The 22,050-nt window shown below is 38.8% G+C and overlaps 1 protein-coding gene across 7 annotated transcripts in view; it reads left to right on the forward strand.

Annotated features, from left to right (window-relative positions):
- The window catches only part of PTPN4 (protein tyrosine phosphatase non-receptor type 4), a 223,558-nt gene that overhangs the window by 176,392 nt on the left and 25,116 nt on the right, over positions 1 to 22,050 (forward strand). For all 7 annotated transcript variants that reach the window (XM_081814594.1, XM_081814592.1, XM_081814597.1 and 4 more), the window contains 4 exons: positions 7,671 to 7,830; positions 11,808 to 11,891; positions 11,985 to 12,041; positions 18,751 to 18,907. In XM_081814594.1, the coding sequence (XP_081670720.1) occupies positions 7,671 to 7,830; positions 11,808 to 11,891; positions 11,985 to 12,041; positions 18,751 to 18,907 (458 nt within the window). The remainder of the gene's footprint in view (positions 1 to 7,670; positions 7,831 to 11,807; positions 11,892 to 11,984; positions 12,042 to 18,750; positions 18,908 to 22,050) is intronic.

Here is a 22,050-nt window from a genome sequence, read left to right on the forward strand (position 1 = left end):
CCCCCACCCCCCCCCCAAAAAAAACCCTCTTCTTTTGTTGACTTAGTATGTTCTTAAACCTTTAGTTTCTACAGATAATGTAGCACTGTGGTCAAGCAGTAAAATACTAAAAGGTAGAGTTTTCTTAATATTTTTCAGGAAGGGAACCATAAGAATGAATAGACAATGTGGGAAAAATTAAGTAGCAAAGGAGAACTAAGTAAGATGACCATCGTACTGAAAATAACCGTTTTTAAAATTCGTTCCTACCTCATATTACATACTGGTATATAAATTCAGCTTCATAATTCAGTATTTATACCCCATCAGTTTAATGCACAACATGTTTACCCTCACAATAACATGCAATGTCTTGATTTATTGGTTTATATAATGCAGTTAGTCCATATGCAATAAAAACAGTGTGAGAATTAGGGGAAAAAGGGGCGCCTGGGTGGCTCAGTCGGTTAAGCGACTGCCTTCGGCTCAGGTCATGATCCTGGAGTCGCTGGATCGAGTCCCGCATTGGGCTCCCTGCTCGGCGGGGAGTCTGCTTCTCCCTCTGACCCTCCTCCCTCTCATGCTCTCTGTCTCAAATAAATAAATAAAATCTTTAAAAAAAAAAAAAAAGAATTAGGGGAAAAAAGTAAAATTCTTTATAAGGTACATAGATAAGTAAAAAGATTAATGTTGAGAAGAAGGAAGGGGTATAGGATGTAGTGACTGTGATCAGGGCTGAAGAAAGAAGGGGTCTGAGAGTGATGGGTGGAAGAGTAGATGGACTGATTAGCAAAGCAGGTAGGTATAGGAGCTTCAGAACCATGTGACAAGATATAGAGGAGGTGTGGTTGTCCTCACTATAGGGCCAGCCAAGGAAGACTGGCTAAGCTATTAAGACAAGTGGAATTTGAGTCTCGGTAACATATCTTGGTAAAACATTTGATTGTGTGTGTACAGTAAAAAGGATGGAGGAGTAGGAAGGACACATACTACACAGTGACACATGTGGAGAATGAGTTGACAGGAGACAAGGCTGGTGGAGATTTAATTTTTTTTAAAGATTTATTTGTCAGAGAGGGAGCGCTCGCTTGCTCACAAGCAGGGGGAGTGGCAGGCAGAGGGAGAGCTGAGCAAGGAGCAGGAAGCGGGACTCAGTCCCAGGACCCTGGGATCATGATCTTAGCCAAAGGCAGACGCTTAACCAACTGAGCCACCCAGGCATCCCTAATTTTTGATTACTTTAAAAATTATCATTGTATACTTTGATTTTTAATAATTATATATTTTCTAATTCTAAAACTTTAAAAAGTACAGTAATTAAGCACATGATCGAGATGTTAATTGATTAAATTTGAAAATGATATACTTTTAGCACATAGAAATAAACCATATAGAGGAATCTCAAAAGCCTGTCTTAATGCAGAACAAAACAGTATAACTCCCAGGACCTAACCAAATTATCTCAGTCCATTTTTGAAGAGCCCTTTTCATACAGACACACATATATGTATACATACACATAAAATTGAGTATCTCCATATGTACATTTTATAGGTTCATCAATCCATAAAAACCTTTGTTCTGGTTTTCTGACCTTAAATGGAGATGCAAGTTCAGGACAGTTTGGCATTGTGCAGGTTTTGCTTTCCCATCCTGATCCACAAGAATTTCAAATGCTTGGACCTTTATCTTCAGACATGTATTTTATGAGGCTTATGTGTTTCTATTCAGTTTTGAATCTCTTAACACTGCATTTAAAATTCAGGTCTGAAAGAGGTCTGAAAAGATAAGCTTAATGATAAATGAATAACTTACATTAGTTGCTTACAGTCAGCTTCAGAAATTATCTCACTGTTCCAAGACAACTCAGTGAAATAGGAAAGACATGTAATCCCCATTTTGTAGACGAGAAAGCCACACTTAACAGGACTTGTCCCAATTTACATAACTAAAGGTCAGGTCTTCCCTACCTGAGCCAACCAGCAGAACTTGGTGTCTAAGACAAGGCTTTGTTAATTGATCAGTTGGTTGGTTGGTTGCTTGGCTGGCTGATATTTGCAATCCAGAGAAAATATTTTACAACTTGGAATCCATAGGTTTTAGTTTTGGCTAAATGTGGAAAGAATTTGGACAATGTGTTGGATGAAGCACAGAGCATTTCAACATGTATTGAAACAAATCTTGAGATCATCTCACCAGTTCCCTGTTTTTTGAGTACAGGGCCTTTGAGATGAAACCTGGGTCCAGACCTCAGTCACTTGGTAAGGTCACCTGCTTCACAAGGAGAAAACACTATTAACTCATAGGTGTGTTTATTATGGAAACAAATAGGAGTTTGTTTGTACTGCTTAGAATAAAGTTACCATTTTTAGGCAGGGGTGATTGAGACTACAGTCTGCCATTTCCTTCCTTTCTTTAAATGTTTCACAGAAAACTAGACTGTTTCAGTTTGTGATTTTCTGAGAAAAACAATAACCCTCAATTAATGTGAAAATACTTAACAGGTGTTTTAGTAAATTCACACCACAAATATTAATATACTCCCATTAATATGTAACAGGGAAGCTGTAGAAACGTCCGTTTCTACAAAATCATCACGAAGCATCTGAGTTGGGTGGTTAAGATTTTATTTTTTATTTTCATACAAATTGCTAAAGACAGCAACGTCGAGCTGCTTTGACTGCAGAATAAGCTGCTTTCACTGCTGCTATTGAAGCATTCATGAGGAAATTTAAAGCTGACTGGACTGAAATAAATCAGCAAGGTTTTTGCCTACCTGGCTTCATTGACAGTTTTAACAAATCTTTTGTTGCTATGTTACAATATATTGCTCTCTTGACAACAAAGTGCACTTTAACATTTTCATTATTTGCTCTTCACTTAACATTTTTTAAAATGTCAAAGTTGAGGATAAGCAAGTTATTTGTATTGAAAAACCCCAATATGAGAGTTGGGCATTGGAACACTCTTAAAATTATATTCCCATCTCCCCTTCTCCTTTCTTAATGTCCAAAAGTTTATACAGGTAATCTGTCCACAAAATTTTTTGTGTGGGTAAATTTTGAACATTATGTTTCAAGCTCTGGTCCCATTCAATGCCCTCTCCCATCATTTTAGGCAAATTATTGGTTTTAAGTATATTAAAACCATTGAGTTAGAAATACGTTCTCAAAGTAAAAATACATGTTATTAGAGCACAGATCTCTATTGATCTTGCATTCTCTCCATTTAAATATAAGTCGTTTTTATTAGAACTTAAAATACAGAGCAGTATTACCACTTACAACCAAATGGCATGATAGAAAATAGTCGTGTTCAGGATGTGCTCTGATAAGTTCTGTTGAAGCCTCAGATACTGTCAGGAGGGTTGCTTAGCTTTTGTATATTTTATATACTGGCTTCTGAGAAGCATTTTATTTGGAGAAGAGTTTACTGCTACGTAGTGTTTGGAAACCTCTGAGTTAAAATAACTTTGCTCCTGCCTTTTACAGTTGTTTTGTTTAAAGTGCAACTATAGCATAATGTTCAGAGCACAAGCTCTGGATTCAGGCTGGGTTTAAGACTTGGTTCCACCACTTCCAGTTATGTGACCTTGGGTGAGTCATTTTATCTCTGTAAGCCTCAATTTCCTCACCTGTAAAAAAAACAGGATGGTAATATTTACCTCATAGGGTTGCTGTGAACAGTAAATGAGATGTATAATTTCTCTGTTAAGCAGAGAAAAGGTGCTTAGTAGATGTTAACTATAATAATTATATAATTCTGGTTAATTTGGGGGGATATACTGGCAGCCTTTAAGAATATTATCAGCCATTTGGGCGCCTGGGTGGCTCAGTTGGTTAAGCGACTGCCTTCGGCTCAGGTCATGATCCTGGAGTCCCGGGATCGAGTCCCGCATCGGGCTCCCTGCTCAGCGGGGAGTCTTCTTCTCCCTCTGACCCTCCTCCCTCTCATGTTCTCTGTCTCTCATTCTCTCTCTCGCAAATAAATAAAATCTTAAAAAAAAAAAAAAAAAAGAATATTATCAGCCATTTATCTGTCTTCATGTTTGAAATATAGATTTCTGGTCGAATACAATGAGGAATTCTCCAAATTCTTAGCTTTATCCTTAGGCCCTAATCACAAGAGACTCTACAGATTTCATAATCCTGAAATATCAAATCCATTTCCTTGAGCCGTTTTGCCTGGACTGTCCCCGTCTAGTCTTTTCTAGTGAGTCACCACAGCTTTGTCCGCACTTCATCAATTCCTTTCACTTAGTCTTTAAAGATTTGCCTTCACTTTGCTCCTCTGAGCTACTAACAGTGAAAACTTAATGTCCTCACTCAGCTTAACCCAATTCCCATGCCAATCTTGATCAAGTCTAGCAACTTACAGTTGACCCTTGAACAACATGGGGGTTAGGGACACCAACCCCTATATAGTTGAAAATTCACATACAACTTTTGACTCCCCAGAAACTTAACTGCTAATAACCTGTTGTTGACCAGAAGCCTTAGTGAGAATATACACAGTTGACTGACACATATTTTATATGTTACATGTAATATATACTATATTCTTACAATAAAGTAAGCTAGAGAAAAGAAAATGTTAAGAAAATCATAAGGAAGAGAAAATACATTTACAGTACTGTACTGTAAAAAATCCACATGTATGTGAATTGGCAGAGATCAAACCATGTTGTTCAAGGGTCATCTGTATTATGGATTCTGCAAATACCAGACTGCTCCAGGACAAGGAAGTAAAAGAACCAAAGGAGGTATGATGGGAGGAGATGACCGAGCCATGGGGATTCAGAGGGCACACTGTATTTGATGCTGTACTTGTGGCAGCAAGACTAATTATATAGGTCGCTGGGCTACTGTAGCTGCAGTATACCTAACCTGCTCTCCACCTCTGGCAGATGTCTCCAGTACTCACTTTGGGAGCTAAGGTCGGGGACTTGGAGTTTGGTTGAAACCAGGCATTTCAGGTCTGGGACCTTGATTCTGAAATAGATTCCTACTGATACAGTAATATGACATTTTCAATTCTGTTATCATATTTATCTTATCCCTGAGAGTTTATATGCACTTTTTAAATTTTCTTGAGCATTAACTAATAATCAGTCTGCAGTGGTGTTTACTTTGAAATACTGTGAATGTCACTATAAATTAGCCAACATGTCAAGAAGTCTGAATTTTGAATCAGAATTTTATCTACATTTTACCTAGTATAAGTAAAGTATAGTAGGGTTACTGCCCAATGAGAACTTGGATAGCATTAGTGACTGTAGTTGAATGAGACATGAGCTCCTGGTATGCATCTTAGAACATTAGAATCTTAAAATGAGCCATCAGTCCTGGCAAGTTTGCATTACCATGTAACAAGAAAATACGGGTTTTGTTTGTTTTCTAGTCTTAAATTATAATAAACTTTATTCTTCTGTGAGTGGTATGTATATACAGTTGAATCTTCAGCATTGTTTTTTTAATTCACAATTTTCAGGGTTTACTTTGCCTGTTTTTCTTTTTTATAAGTAACAAAATAATCCCTTTAGGTTTATACTTCTTTCTATATCCTCCTTGTAGCAGATCTTTTCTAGTTCCCATCTTTAAATTAAGCCAAAGGATTACCTTTACTTGTAAGATGTCAGCCAGAGCTCTGATGCCCACTTTTTTCCTTGGTTCCTATCTCCCTAGTCCTGTCTGAACTATCTGATAGATGCTGGCTTTCTCTTTAAGTCATAGGTCCCTTCTCTCAGGGGAATTATTTCTAATGTGGCTGTGTTCCACTGTGCTGCCTGAAGCATAATGAATCATGAGCTGTTTCTTAAAGTGGCCTTTCAAAACTGACCACTTCTACTCACATTTCTTTTTTTTTCTTTTTTTTTTTTTTATTTATTTGCGAGAGAGAGAATGAGAGACAGAGAGCATGAGAGGGAGGAGGGTCAGAGGGAGAAGCAGACTCCCTCCCGAGCAGGGAGCCCGATGTGGGACTCGATCCCGGGACTCCAGGCTCATGACCTGAGCCGAAGGCAGTCGCTTAACCAACTGAGCCACCCAGGCGCCCTTCTACTCACATTTCATTGGACAGAGAAACTCATATGGCCAAGCCTAATAATGTCAGCCGGAGAGGGTGGAGACTGATTTTTGAACAATAATACAATCTAATGGCAGTTCCACTTCCTCAAGACCTTACAGCTTGTGTCTTGGTATCTGTTGTCACTCAATGAAATCTGTGCCTGAATAGTACAGCCAGCAGCCATGCAACTTGACACAGCAGCTGTCAACTCCCTTCTGAGACCTTAGGCATTGGGACAGTAATTCTTTTATTTTTCCAAAGACCTCCTGGCATCCCAGAGATAAATAATAACCTCAGAAATGGTCACTGCTGTTACCAAGAACTATTTCCCCTTGCCTTGCTTTCCTCACTTCCACAACCTCCATGGATGCATGCTTCTTAGGATGCAAGTTGAACCACTGGTTCCCCCTTCTGGCCTTTGTGAAAAACTCACAAGTAATGTTATTACATATACTGTGCTGGTTCTTAAAAAAGCTAGTGTTTTTACTTTGAAGCTTCTCCTACCTAGCTCTTTTTATCAATTCTTGCTGTCACAAATTGAGGCTTATGCTCCCTAATGTTAACTGGGTTTTGTTTCTTTAAATTACATACTCCAACAATGTCTTATCCATTTTTATCTCCTCAGTGAGCTCAGCACTCTTACTCAGATTCTAATCTTTGTTGCAGTATTGAGTTCATTACTTTTGTGAATTGTGTTTTATTTCTTTTTTTTTTTTTTAAAGACTTTATTACTTATTTGTCAGAAAGAGAGAGAACACAAGCAGGGGGAAGTGGCAGGTAGAGGGAGAAGCAGGCTCCTCCCTGAGCAAGTAGCTCAATGCGGGACTCGATCCCAGGACCCCAGGATCATGACCTGAGCTGAAGGCAGATGCTTAACAGACTGAGCCACCCAGGCATCCCTTGTGTTTTATTTCTTAGTAAATTGGGCCAATCACAAGTTCTCTAGATTGTACCAGGTGTTTTATCTGTGGAATGGTTCAACTGTCAATTCTGATTTCTCTTTGCCTGCCTTTTTCCCTGGCTACCCATGTGACTCCATTGATAACCGTATTTTAAAAAAGTGTTTTAGAAAGGTGTGTATACTGTTATAGTAGATTAATGGATATCTTCATCGTGATACCCTTAAAGTGTATTTGATTATTATGTAGAATTGTTTACAGATTTGATAAAGTAGGGAATTCGATGTACTACTTAAACTTCAAAGTTAAGAAAGATTTCATTAAGCAGTAGCACTTGTAAATAAAGTATTTAAAACTTGTCTCCTACTAGACATTGTAAATATCTGAGTTGCTTGACCCTAGCTTTTATTTTATTTTGTTTTGTTTTTGACCCCAGCTTTTTTTTTTTTTTAAGATTTTATTTATTTACTTGACACACAGAGAGAGAGCATAAGCAGGAAAAGCAACAGGGGGAGGGGCAGAGGGAGAAGCAGGCTCCCCACTGAGCAAGGAGCCAGAGCCAGATGCAGATGCAGGGCTTGATCCCAGGACCCCGGATCACAACCCAAGCCAAAGGCAGACGCTTAACCAAATGAGCCACCCAGGTGCCCTGACCCTAGCTTTTAAAATAACAGTTTCAGAAGACAGCTTCCAAAATACTTTTTTTTTTTCCTTTTTCCTGTCCAGATCACAGGAGACCCCTGGAGATGGGCAGCCTCCAGCTTTACCACCCAAACAATCAAAGAAAAACAGTTGGAACCAAATTCATTATTCACATTCTCAACAAGATCTGGAAAACCATATTAACGAAACATTTGATGTTCCATCGTCCCCTGAAAAATCTACTGTAAGTAGCTTTCAGATATTCTCACATTTCTTTGAAATGTTTTAATCGGAAGTGAAGTTTTTTTATACTGTGATATGTTTTGTCTGTAAATTATATTATTGTACTTTCCCTTTTTCATCATATGTTCATGAATTTTGCCATGATATAACCCAATTGTGGAATTTCCTTTTATCATTGCTCTAAAAGTTCATTCTTGACAAATTTATGTTGATTTTAGTCTTGCAAAACACACATTTTTAGAAAAATGCTAATAATGCATTGAATACCACTAACTTTGTAATTCTCTGGATGCGAGACTATCATTTTCATCAATCTTTTGAAATTGAGTACAGGTCCCTGGAGTATATGATCAGTCTCTGTTTTATAAAATATATTTATGAATTATGTTGGTATTTTTCCTTTAGAGAACATGCTTTTATCACAACAAAATGGTAAATTTTTAGAAATCTCTGATTTTTGAGTTTTCATTGCTTTTTCAAGTAGATGTAAATAAACCAAAAGTGAGATTGTCAGTAAATTTTAGGGATACACTGTGTTCATGAAGAAGTATCAAGACAGACAAATATGGGCGTATTTCAGGAAACTTGAAGGGACATCAGGGTAAGGTGCAGGGAGTGAAGGGTCCACAGCAGCAGGTATTGGCAATACTAAAAGTTTCTTGTGAGCATTGCTCTCATAGCCCTCTTGTATGAAAAGCAAGAGGCAGCCACTCTCTTCTCCCACACTTACTATTCCACCACCACAAACACGTCAAAAAAAGATCAGAATCCTTACCAAAAATTAACAACAACTGTGATGTTACCTGTGTTGTGATTCTCATGTATCATTCATTGGTTCATAGTCATTGAGGTCTTTCTGTTACGGCGTACTTTGGAGGGTAGTGGGAATATAAAGACAAATAAGACATGGTCCCTGCTGTTAATCTACAATCTAATTTATTTGTCCATTCATGCAAAAATTAATTACTGAGTACCTGCTATGTGCCATGCATTATTATAGGCGCTGGGGATATAGTGGAATAAAAAGGGGGAAAAAAACGCAAAAAACTCTACCTTCAAGGAACTTACATTCTGGGGGTAAGGGTGAGACAAACAGTAAACAAGGTAAATAATTTAAATATATAGGGGCGCCTGGGTGGCTCAGTTGGTTAAGCGACTGCCTTCGGCTCAGGTCATGATCCTGGAGTCCCTGGATCGAGTCCCGCATCGGGCTCCCTGCTCAGCAGGGAGTCTGCTTCTCCCTCTGACCCTCCCCCCTCTGATGTGCTCTCTCTCATTCTCTCTCTCTCAAATAAATAAAATTTAAAAAAAAATCTATTAAAAAAAATAATTTAAATATATAGCATATTAGATTAAGAAGAAAAATAAAGCAGGAAGAGGCCAGAGAATTTCAAGAGTGCCACAACTTTAAATAGTGTAAGCTGGGGATGAACTCACTGATGAGTCATAGAGATAACTAGTGGAACAGCAGGTGAGCTGAGGGAATAGATGTACAAAGGAGTATGACTGATAACGTTCAGGGAACAGCAAGGGAGTCATTGTGGCCAGAGCAAAATAAGCTAATGAGGAGGAGAGGGTCAAATCCTAACAACATTGAAAGATTTTGTTTTTTAACCCTGAGTGAGAGAGAAATCAGAAGGAGTAGGACATAATCTGAGGAGAAAAGCAGCATGATGTCACTTAAGTTGTAACAGTATCGTTCTGGCTATTGTATTGAAAACAGACTGAAAGCAGGGTAGAAGTAAAGAAACTGGTTGTGAGGTAGTACAGTATTCCAGGGCTGTGCTGGTGATTTGGATCCGGATGGTAGCAGTGGAAGGAGAATGACATGGCTGTATTCTGGAGTTTGAGAACAGAGCTAACACAATATGCTGAGGGATTGGGTGTGTAGTATTGGGGAAAGAGAGGAATCAAAGATAACAGCAGTTTTTGGCCTGGACAACTAGGAGGATGAAGTTGCCATTTTCTGAGATGTGAAAGGCTACAGGTAGAGCAAGTATAGGTGGAATATCAGGAGCACAGTTTGGGACATGCCAAGTTTGAGATGGCTACTGGAAATCCATTTACAGATATGATTCTGGAGTTGAAGGGAGAGGTCCAAGCTAGAGTTGTAACATTGAGGTTTGGTGGCATGTAGACAATATGTAAAACCACAAGACAGGAAGACAAGACCAAGGAAGTGTGGTGTGTGCAGGTAACTAAATAAGAGGTTCTAGGAAGTGAGCCTTTGGCCCTCCAAAATGTAAACATTAGGGAGATGAAGAAACCAGCAAAGGAGACTGAGAAGATGCAGACAACGAGGTAGGAAGAAAACTAGTCCACTGGCATTAACTGGTTGATGGGAAGAAAGTCACAGAGAGAATAACCAGCTTTGTCAAGTGTTACTGGTAAGTCAAGTAGGATGAGGGCTGACAGTTGAGCACTGGATTTAGCAATGTGAAACTCTTTGGTGACCTTAATTAGAACAGTTTTGATAGAGCATTGGGGATAAAAACATGACTGGGAGGATGGGATCAGGGTAAGTGGAGACAGCAAATGTGGCCAACTCTAAAAAAGTTTAGCAGCAAGAAGAAGGAGACAGATGGGGAAGTAGATAGATGAGGAAGTGGAGTCCAGAGAAAGTTCTTTTTTTAAGGGGAGAAATTCTTAAGAGTTTTTCTCAGAAGGGTGGAGAAAATTGATAATGTAGAAGCGTAGAGAATTGCTAAAGCAAAATCCTTGAGTTTGGAAGAGGGCCTGGATCTAGAGCAAGGAGGAAGACAGTTTGAAGGTAATATAATTAGAAGTGATTATAGGGAAGAATATACAAATAACTAATGCAGCTGTAGGGTTACGGGAAGATTTCCCAAAGTGAACATCTCTGACCTGTGTCTTGAAGGATAAGCAAGAATTAGCCAGATACTTCCCCTGAAAGAGCATGCATAAAGCATGTTCAGTGAAAGAAGCCAGTAACAAATGACCATGTGAGATGTCTACAGTAGTCAAATGTATAGAGACAAAGTAGGTTAGTGGTTGAATAGGACTTAAGGAATGGGGGTGAGGAGATGGGAAATGACTGGTAATGGGTACAGGGTCTCTTTGGGACATGATGAAAATATTTTTAAATTAAATTATAGTGATGTTTCTACAACTCTATGACTGTAGTAAAAATTATTGAATTATACACTTTGGATGAAGTGTATAGCATGTGAATTATATCCCAGTAAAGCTGTTTTTAAAAAGCAGAGGGAGGGGCGCCTGGGTGGCTCAGTTGGTTAAGCGACTGCCTTCGGCTCAGGTCATGATCCTGGAGTCCCGGGATCGAGTCCCGCATCGGGCTCCCTGCTCAGCAGGGAGTCTGCTTCTCCCTCTCCCACTCCCCCCTTTGTGCTCTTTCTCTCTCTCTCTCTCTCTCAAATAAATAAAATCTTTAAAAAAAAATAAAAATAAAAAGCAGAGGGAGTGGGGCGCCTGGGTGGCTCAGTCGTTAAGTGTCTGCCTTCGGCTCAGGTCATGGTCCCAGCGTCCTGGGATCGAGCCCCACATCGGGCTCCCTGCTCAGTGGGGATCCTGCTTCTCCCTCTCCCACTCCCCCTGCTTGTGTTCTCTCTCTTGCTGTGTCTCTGTCAAATAAATAAAATCTTCAAAAAAAAAAAAAAAAGAGGGAGGAATGTGAATTCATATAACACTTAGGAACACTTATTGTGTGCAGAGCTTTGAGCTGGGTTCCAGGGGTACTGCAATTAATAACTTAATTCATAATGCCTGTTCCTCCTTGCATTTAGCCTAGCATGCAGGGGCAAGAAGGCTATATCTAGTTGGTGTAACTGCAAGTTATTAGTCAAAATTTACTTTCCTGAATTAACATTTGAATTTAAACTATGATTTTGTATGCACTATAGATAATATCAACATACAAAAAGCATACATCATGTGTATCTTTGAAGGAGAAATTATAAATGGGAAAAATTACACGTTATTTATTTTTGTCTTTTTAAGCCTAATGGTGGTATTCCACAAGATAATCTTGTTCTAATCAGAATGAAACCTGATGAAAATGGAAGGTTTGGATTCAATGTAAAGGTAATCTAGAATTTACATTTTACTCAGTTTTTAAATTAAGATGTATCTATTTTGGTAATATTTGACTGATATCTGACTTGCTCTGTTGTTCAGGGAGGGTATGATCAGAAGATGCCTGTGATTGTGTCCCGAGTAGCACCAGGAACACCTGTGAGTTATCTAAATCTTGCAAGTAAATCCTGTTTTCAAGAAAATATACTCATTTTATTTTTATTAGTTTAAATAAAGGAATGAATTAATCATCTTTTAATTTGTACGTATCAAATATTGGCTAAATCTCTTAAATTGCTGGGAAGTTAGTTTTTATTTCCAGTCTATAAGAGTTTTTTTTAATCCTTGTTTTTGTAAAGAAGCTGTATATAACTTTCAATGTCTCTAAAGTGTTAAAAGATTCTATCAGAATAACTCCTTTAAACAGCAGAATGTAGACAGTATAGTATTTGTTTTTCTTTTTTGTTTGCTTTATCTTTTCATTTAGAATTGTTTACCTAGAGTCTGTTTGCCTACTTTGTGTTTAAAAAATTTACTTTAAATAGAAATGATACTAGTGTGTTCCCTACTGGGACAGTTTTTAAACTTTTTATTGAAACATATTAAATAAAAGTATTATATTACACATTTTAAACAAAAGTAGAGAAAACACTCTATGTACCCATTATAATGAACCCTCCTCTACCCTTCATTCACCTTCAGCACTCATGAACTTTCTGCTCATCATAAGGGTAATTCTTAATTGTGGATGTGTTATCTTTATTGCTCTTATATGTAGCAAATATTGCTTTCAAATTCCCATCTGTGTTGTTGCCTACTTTACCTAAATGGTCTTCAAGGACTTTTCAATCAGCACCCTTTATCATTTACCTGTCTCTCTGTCCTAGGACAGGTATAAACCAGCAGCCTGAGAGAAAAAGGCCAGTTATGCTTTTTTTGGTGCTTTGCAGCAACCTTGAAGTTAGTTTGAAGATCATAGTCAAGACTGATCAGGGATATCATGATACATAGTTTTGGTTCTAGTTGTTAAGGACTTTGTTGGTTGCAAATAACAGGGTACTCTGAAATACCTCTGGCTTAAGCATAAATACAAAATCATACACATAATCATATAGCTATAGAGGTTTCTCACAAAATCCAAGGATAAGAATGCAATTAGACCTCTAGAAAAAAAACTTTAAAAATGAAAACTTTAAAAATGAATATCCTTAAAAAAAAAGGACTCTCTAGTTTTCATCTCTGTTTCTTTTTATGTTACATTTTTCTCTCTCAATGTAAGCCAATTTGTATAGGGAATCAGCCTCATCTTTCTAACTCCTCTAAATAAAATGCAATCTAAATAAAAAGAGTGTACTTAGTAACAGCTTCAAGTTAGTCCTGTACCATCACCACCACACACTCTACTTTCAAATATGATTGTGACCCCTGCATATCTACTAAAGAAAAATTGTATAGCTACCACTGTTCTTCTCAGTTGATATGATGGGCTAGTGGTAACTTTCATATTCATATATTACCAGCTCAGCCACCCAGAGGGATTAAACCTCAATCCAATTTACAAACACCTGGGAAGTAAGTCCTTCATAGATCTAGCTTGTATCAGATGTCTGCTTTTCAACAAATCATTTTTGGGCGAGGGGGGACAGGACAGGAATATGATGGATAAAATGCATCCTGAACCTATTCTGCATGTGAAGGATGAGGACAAAGATCAGGGAAATAGTCAAATTACTTATTAGTACATAAGTATGGGAAATATGTGTTTGGGACAGACTGCAGATGAGAAGATGAAAGATTGCTAAATTCTCACCTGTAGATAATGTCTGAAATAGAAAGCTAAAAGGGTATCTGGGTGGCTGAGATAGTTAAGCATCTGCCTTCAGCTTGGGTCATGATCTCCAGGTCCTGGGATTGATCCCCGAGGCTGGGCTCCCAGCTGAGCGGGGAGTCGTCTTCTCCCGCTCCCCCTGCTTGTGCTCTTTCTGTCTCTCTCTCTCTCAAATGAATAAGTAAAATCTTAAAAAAAATAAGAATAAAATAAAATAGAAAACTAAAGAAAAACAAAATGAGGATGTTATTTAGAGATACTGAAGTAGATACAAAAGATGTAGGTAAAATGTTGAAGTTGCCTGGGGTGGGGGAATGGTAGAGAGGAACACAAGAAATTGTTTCTTGTCTTAGTAATCTTACAGACCTAGTCAATTCTTTGACCTGTGTGATATATAACTTTACTAAAAACAAATTTAAAGTATAATTTTAAAAAATCAAATACATATCTTTTTATCCATTGATTCCACTTTTAGCAGTTGCCTCTAATGAAGCAGTTGGACTAGGAAACAAAGGATACACAAGGATCTTCATTGTAATATTGTTTATAATAAAGATGGGGGTGACAAAAAATGTACATCATTAGAGTTGGTGAAATAAATTATATGCTGCTTTGCAGCTGTTGAAATGATGAATGATGTAGCTCCATATAAGTATGGAAATAAGATGGTGTTACAGAAAATGCAACAAGAGGAAATCAGAGAGGGAGACAAACCATAAGAGACTCTTAATCATATGAAACAAATTGAGGGTTGCTGGAGGGAAGGGGGGTGGCGGGATGAGGTAACTGATTGATGGACATTAAGGAGGGCATGTGATGTAATGAACACTGGGTATTATATAAGACTGATGAATCACTGACTTCTACCCCTGAAACTAATACATTATGTATTAATTGAATTTACATTTAAAATAAATAACAAAAAGAAAATGCATATTATTGCTCTACATGTATGTTTGATCCTGTTTTTAAATTTTTTTAATTTTGGGGGCACCTGGGTGGCTCAGTCGTTAAGCGTCTGCCTTCAGCTCAGGTCATGGTCCCAGGGTCCTGGGATCGAGCCCTGCATCGGGCTCCCTCCTCGGCGGGAGGCCTGCTTCTCCTTCTCCCACTTCCCTGCTTGTGTTCCCTCTTGCTGTGTCTCTCTCCGTCAAATAAATAAATAAAATCTTTAATTTTTTTTAGAAGGGGGAGAGAGAGAGATGGGGAAGGGCAGAGGGAGCGAATCTTAAGCAGGCTCAACACCCAATGCAGAGCCTGACACGGGGCTAATCTCACAACCCTGAGATCATGACCTGAGCCAAAATCAAGAGTTGGGCGTTTGATCAACTGAGCCACTCAGACACCCCGATCCAGTTTTTTAAAATGTGAGTTAGGTCATTAAAAAGTCCGGAAACATGCTCAAATGTTCGTAGCATTTCATCTGGGTAGTAGAATTATTGGTGTTTATCACTTTCTTCTATATTCCTCTTTTTAATTGTCTGAATCATGACAATGAGAATGTACTGCTCTTGTAATTAGAAAAAATAATGAATCTTTTTTTATGTATGTGCCAGTTGCAATAGTCAGTGAATGACACAAAAGAAATACTAATTTTTCTGAGCAGTGACTGTGTATCATTTTCAGTTAAGTCAGAGATGTTCAGGGAACTTTGTATAGACAGGTTCATTTCCAAACAGAATGCTGTGACTCTAAATTTCCTTTTTAGGCTATACAAATTATTGGTAATTTTTCCTTTCTGTCATGTAGAACTATTTCCCATAAATATTGGCTAATGGGTGCCTCACTGGCTCAATTGGTAGAGCATGTGACTCTTGATCTCGGAGTCATGAGTTCAAGCCCCACATTGGGTGGAGAGCCTACCTAAAAAAAGGGAGAGGCTAGAAAACAGACCCATATTTAAAAGATAAGAGAAGACACAGAAGTTTCCAAAAGGCAGAGAATGAAAGACAAGAAAGGCGGATGAAAAAAAAAAAAGAACAGTGAAACAGAATAACAGTTAAGGGAGGAAGAATGAGGCTTCTAGAAGGAAAAAATAAAAATTCTTTAAAAAGAAAAGTATATTGGGCGCCTGGATGGCTCAGTTGGTTAAGCGACTGCCTTCGGCTCAGGTCATGATCCTGGAGTCCCGGGATCGAGTTCCGCATCGGGCTCTCTGCTCAGCAGGGAGTCTCCTTCTCCCTCTGACCCTCACCCCTCTCATGCTCTCTCTCTCATTCTCTCTCTCAAATAAATAAATAAAATCTTTATATAAAAAATAAAGATTGTATTTAAAAATTAAAAAATTAAAAAATTAAATAAAAGAAAAAAGAAAAAGAAAAGTATATTGGTTGGGGGCTCCTGGGTGGCTCAGTTGGTTAAGCATCTAGCGCTTGGTTTCAGCTCAGGTCATGATCTCCTGGGTCATGGGATGGAGCCCCGTATCAGGCTCTGTGACAGCAGGGAGTCTGCTTGAGATTCTCTCCCTCTGCTCCTCTCCCCACTTGCACGCTTTCTCTCTCTCTCTCAAATAAATAAAATTTTTTTTTTAAATATTGGCTGAATTTAGAACAATAGAAATTTATCATTTTTACATTATCTCATTAATTTAGAGACCATCACAGTGTTCCAGTTGGAAACCTCATTTTAGGTGATTGGGGGAAAAGAACAGGATTTCAAATATTTTAATGTTATCTTTTATATTGGACACCTTTTGAAATGGATAAAATAATTCCCAGTTCTTCAATTTCCAGTTGAATTCATTTTTTTCTTTCTATATGATTATCTGTGAACAAGTAGCTGTTGCTGCAACAAAATCCGTTTAAATAAACAGCTTATCTAGACTTTCCAGGTCAGAATGCAAATAGAAATCTGTGAGCATACCTGACGAAAGGCAGGTTAAGTATGAGCGTTCCCATCAGTGATAAAGTTAAAAAAAAAAATTATCTGCATGTTTTAGCGTATTGGTTAATATAGTGCCCCATTAGCCTCAGTGTCTGAACTGGAAGTATCAGTGGATGTATACAAGGTACAGTAAGAGAAATGCATAGCTGTTCTCTCCCTATCATATGGATTGCCTCCTCTTTTCTGCCAACTGTACTATCCACAAAGTAAGGTGAGAGGGTAACTCTTTGTTCTAGCCATTACATACCTCCCAGTACCATTGATATCTCTACTAGTTCACTACTCTTTGGGTACTGCAAAGGCACTTCAAAAACTTGGGACTAAATTGGTACACAAAAGAATCATACTACTAGTGCACAGAGGGAGTATATGAACATCATCTGCTCCACTCCAAGAAGCAGAGAAAGAAACAACTAGAGAGAATGGTCATAACCTCTAAACATGAATTTTCCAGATTTTAATGCTGTGCATTGAATCATCTCATTTTTGTCTTTGCAACTCTGTGAAATAATTTGTGCAGATACCTGCTCCATTTTCAAAGTTTCAGGTGTTTAAAATCATACACTTCATAAGCAGCAAAGGAAGAACTTGGCTCCTAGCCCAGTGCTCTTTCCACTAGTGACAGTATCTTGTTGGATTTTATTGACTTTGTGTTCATTATGAATTTGAGTAGTTGTGCTTTCATTTCTTCAAGCTGCCTTTGTTGTATGGTCCGACCCAGTCATTTCCTTCTCTGTCCAACCTAATCATCCTTCAGACTTGACTCCTGTATGTTCTTACTGCTGTGTTCCTGGAGCATGCAATCCGTATTTCCGCTTACCTCCTTTAGCTTAATTAAGCCTTTGTTTTCTCAATAAAATACAAGCAGTCCTCACTCTGCACAGTAGTGCAGGACAGTAAAAATGACTGTGCAAGCTGAAACTGCAAAGCCATCTTGATAATCAGTGGGGAAAGATATGGTGGTTTCTATGACTTTTACATTTTTTATCAAATAATTGAAATCTCTCTTAGTTTCTCTTAAAAATGCATAGGGAGGTGAAAAATAGTAAAACTAATACTGGTTTAGTATCCTATAATTCAAACCACTAGAAACACTGAGAAATAAAGTGTTCTGTGTCCTTGTGGAAACTTATCACAAGTACTTTGAACAGTGGCTTGTTGCCCTTTTTGTCGTATAACTTAAAATACAGAGGGAGCATTTTTCTTGCATTGGCAGATTGTCCTAATCATTTCTAAACTTGAATTCACTTCCAGCATTTTATCGGTGCATTTTCAATGTTGTGAAATGTGACCTTCAGTGAGAACTTTTTTGCCATCGTCACTTCCTCTAGGATACCTTCATCCCTCTCATCAGAGCCACTTTCACCATTTATGTTAATCAGTCCACCTTCACTGAATTCCTCTCACTGTATGTCTGGGGGCTCTCTAACAGTAGTAGTGTCAGTATTTTCACTGTCAGTGGTTTATGTTCGACTTGAGTTTTCCTTCCGTCACTATCACTCTTTTGTTTCTTTGTTGCGTTTTTAACTTGTCTGGCCAGTTTCCTCTTTAGATTTTCGTGGGTTTATCACTGGGAGACAAGGAGGTGACACAGGTACCTGCTTTGCTGTCTCTGTGTGAACTGAGTAACAGATGCACAACAACAGATCACCCGCAGACTTTGAAAGAAGTGATGTGATTGCCCCCTGATCGTGATGTGTGTCTGTTATTTATGGAGTGATTTGTGGACTCACGAGCTAGTAGCAAACTCATACTTGATGCAGTTATTCACAATTGATGTATTGTGGGGACTGTAATTTGAACCTTGTTGGGAGACCGGTGTTATTTAACTGAACTGTGGTAACTGAAATTTGTACATATCTGGACAGTGCAGAGTGAGGGCTGCCACTGTCTACGCACCTTGAGGTCATTAGACTTTTCTCTATATCTAGGCACATACTAGGGCACCAGGGGAAAAGTTGTTGAAAGAAAAAGGGAAAAAGTAGCTTCATGGGAAAGCTAGATTTCTGCTTTTTACAAACAGGTGAATAAATGGATGGATGCTTTTCTTTATGTACTTTTCATTCTCTTGCTGTAGAATCTATAAAAATAAATTCCTGTGCTTTACTTTCAGAAAGCCATGTGCACATCTGAAACCTTATTTATGTTACATTACAGGCTGACCTCTGTGTCCCTCGATTGAATGAAGGGGACCAAGTTGTACTGATCAATGGTCGGGACATTGCAGAACATACCCATGATCAGGTTGTCCTGTTTATTAAAGCTAGCTGTGAGAGACATTCTGGGGAACTCGTACTCCTGGTTCGACCTAATGGTAAGTACTCTATGCAGCACTGGATATTTTTATAATCCGTTAGCGTTTGTTACTAGACAAAGCAACCAGAGTGGGCTTTTTAAAACATAAATCATGTCATGCAATTTCCTGCTCAAAGCAGAGTGGCTTCCATTCACACTTGGATTAAAATTCAGTTCTTGGCCCCTTGCCTACCACACAGCCTTGCTCACTCTGTTCTGTGCTGGCTTTTTTTGTTTTTGTTCCTTCTCCCTAAATCTCCTTGATTTTGATATGACTTAAACCCTCACTTCATTCAGGTCTCTGCTCAAATGTCATCCCCAGAAAGTCCTTCTCTTCTGACTATCATAGCTAAAATGGCCGCCCACTTCCCTCGTTGCTCTGGGAGTGGTAGGTATGCAGTAAATACTTTTTAAATAGATGAGTATGTTTTGAGCCATTTTTAGAAAACTCTGTAACAAGCTATAGTTAAAGCATTTTTAAAAATCCTGTCTTTGTGGGGCGCCTGGGTGGCTCAGTCGTTAAGCGTCTGCCTTCGGCTCAGGTCATGATCCCAGGGTCCTGGGATCGAGCCCCGCATCGGGCTCCCTGCTCTGTGGGAGGCCTGCTTCTGCCTCTCCCACTCCCCCTGCTTGTGTTCCCTCTCTCGCTGTGTCTCTCTCTGTCAAATAAATAAATAAAATCTTTAAAAAAAAATAAAAAAAATAAAAATCCTGTCTTTGTTGGCAGTAGACAATGCCAATAGCCTAATCATGTCATCTCCTTATCTGGACAGCTGACTTGTTAATTCAGGGCCAGAGTTCCAGGTTTGGAGAAGCCTTAATACCATACACTCTAGCTCCTTTGCTGATTGCTTGAGTTTCTTCTACAACAGCCTCAAGATCATCCTGGCAATGTGCAGCACTCAGTGGCTCCTGAAGCAGCTCATTTTCCCTTTGGGTAGCTTGAACATTTAATTGAACTAAAAATTCATCTTCTTTCAATCTCTTTGTTCCTAATTCTGTCCCTTTGTGCTATGCAGAATAAGTTAAATCCCCCTTCCTTCAGTTTTTTGACAATAGCTGATTTTACCAGAAACCTTCCCCCTTTCTCCAGTTTAACAGTACCAGTCCTTCAGTGTTCATATGGCATTGCTTCAAGTTTCCGTTAACACTTTATCAATCTCCTCTGAGAAAAGTTCTCATATGCCTATATCCCAGCATTAGACACATCTTCTAGTTTTGTTCTGAACAGTTTGCCATTAATCATAGTTTTAGCCACAAGAGTAATTAATGGTTAATGCCTCGCTACCAGTTGTTGAATATATACCATAAGGAAGTAAAATGTAATTAGAATCGACCCATTCCCCACCCCCCACACCCAACCCTGCAAAGTTTTCCAAGAGAGTTCCTTTAAAAAAGAAAAATACAGGGACGCCTGGGGGGCTCAGTTGGTTAAGCGACTGCCTTCAGCTCAGGTCATGATCCTGGAGTCCCAGGATCGAGTCCCACATTGGGCTCCCTGCTTGGCAGGGAGTCTGCTTCTCCCTCTGACCCTCCTCCCTCTCATGCTCTCTGTCTCTCATTCTCTCTCTCGCAAATAAATAAATAAAATCTTAAAAAAAAAAAAAGAAAAATACAGAACTCTCATTTTGTCTCTTAGGTACAAACAGGCATTTTCATTTTATCTTCTCTACTTCGTGTTTTTCTGCATTCGTGGCCTAGAATTGGCTTTCTGAGAAAATTCAAAGGACTTCAACAGAATGTTCTATTTTGACTTTTCAAGGAACTCATTCATTTGGACCTGATATTTAGGTGATTCATTATTAGGCATTTTCTGTCACATAATGCAACTTAAATTTTATACTAAGAATAATATTCTCTCAATTTTCCTTGTTCTGTTTTCTCTTGATAACAGATCCTAAGGAACTTAATAGTAAGTTCTTCACCTGGGCTGTTTTGTATATTCTCGTTTAATCTTTACAGGCATCCAATGAGATAGATGAATTATCCCCATTTTATAGTTGAAGGCACTTTAGCACCAAGACATTCAGTTATCTGCTCATAAATTCATGACTTGTACAGAGCCAGAATATGAACAAAACTCCATATAATGGAAAAGGCCTGTCTTTTTGCAATTCCAAATCACTTTATTTATACTTTAAATTAGGAGGGGAAACCACCTAGGACTTATTTCTTTGCAAAAGATCTTTCTGTTGTTTTGTTGTCAAAATCGGGACTGTGGGGGTGTGCCTGGGTGGCTCAGTCGGTTAAGCGTCTAACTCTTGATTTCAGCTCAGGTCATGATCTCAGGGCTGTGTGGAGTTCCATGCTGGGGGTAGAACCTTCTTAAGATTCTCTCACACGTGCTCTCTCTGTCCCTCCCCCGCTTGCATGTTGCGTGCTTTCTCTAAAAAAGAAAATATCTGGACTGGGACCTGTATTTACTTTTAGTATGAGTCTGTTGTGTCCCTTTTTATTTAAAGCAACACTTAAGGGCGCCTGGGTGGCTCAGTTGGTTAAGCGACTGCCTTCAGCTCAGGTCATGATCCTGGAGTCCCGGGATCGAGTCCCACATCGGGCTCCCTGCTCAGCAAGGAGTCTGCTCCTCCCTCTGACCCTCCCCCCCTCATGTGCTCTCTCTCTCATTCTCTCTCAAATAAATAAATAAAAATCTTTAAAAAAAAAAATAAAAAACAAAGCAACACTTAATCAAACTTTAAAACTGTATTTACAAAAAGTATCAAAAAAACAAACAGCTTGTTTTTCTGGGTTTTTTCCTTTAAATCTCCTTCTTAGACAAAATGCATTCACACATTTTTTTTTTCTTTTCATTCTTCTTTTCAGAAGTTTATTCTTCTCAGAAGTGCACACATCTGAACAGGAACCAGACCTCTTAAGCATGGGCAAAAGAGGCCCCTAGCTTGGCTCTACTCTGGCTCTCTCTCAGCTTTTTCCCTTACCTGTGGGGATCAGGATTTTGTGGGACCAAGAGGACATGCCACGCTATCACCTGTGACCACTCCTTCTTCTCTAGACCACCTCATTTCAACCCTCAGTTCTCTGTCCAAGTAGCTCTGATCCCACTTCCTGGGCCTGTGTGGCTCTTTTCCCTAGATCCAGTCTCCCATGGGTGGATCACGCGGTATACGTACCCCTAGGCCAACAGGGTAGCTAAGAGGCAGC

This window comes from Leptonychotes weddellii, chromosome 3 (genome assembly GCF_054177405.1).
Source record: "Leptonychotes weddellii isolate Sample4059 chromosome 3, ASM5417740v2, whole genome shotgun sequence".
Taxonomy (NCBI): Eukaryota; Metazoa; Chordata; class Mammalia; order Carnivora; family Phocidae; genus Leptonychotes; species Leptonychotes weddellii.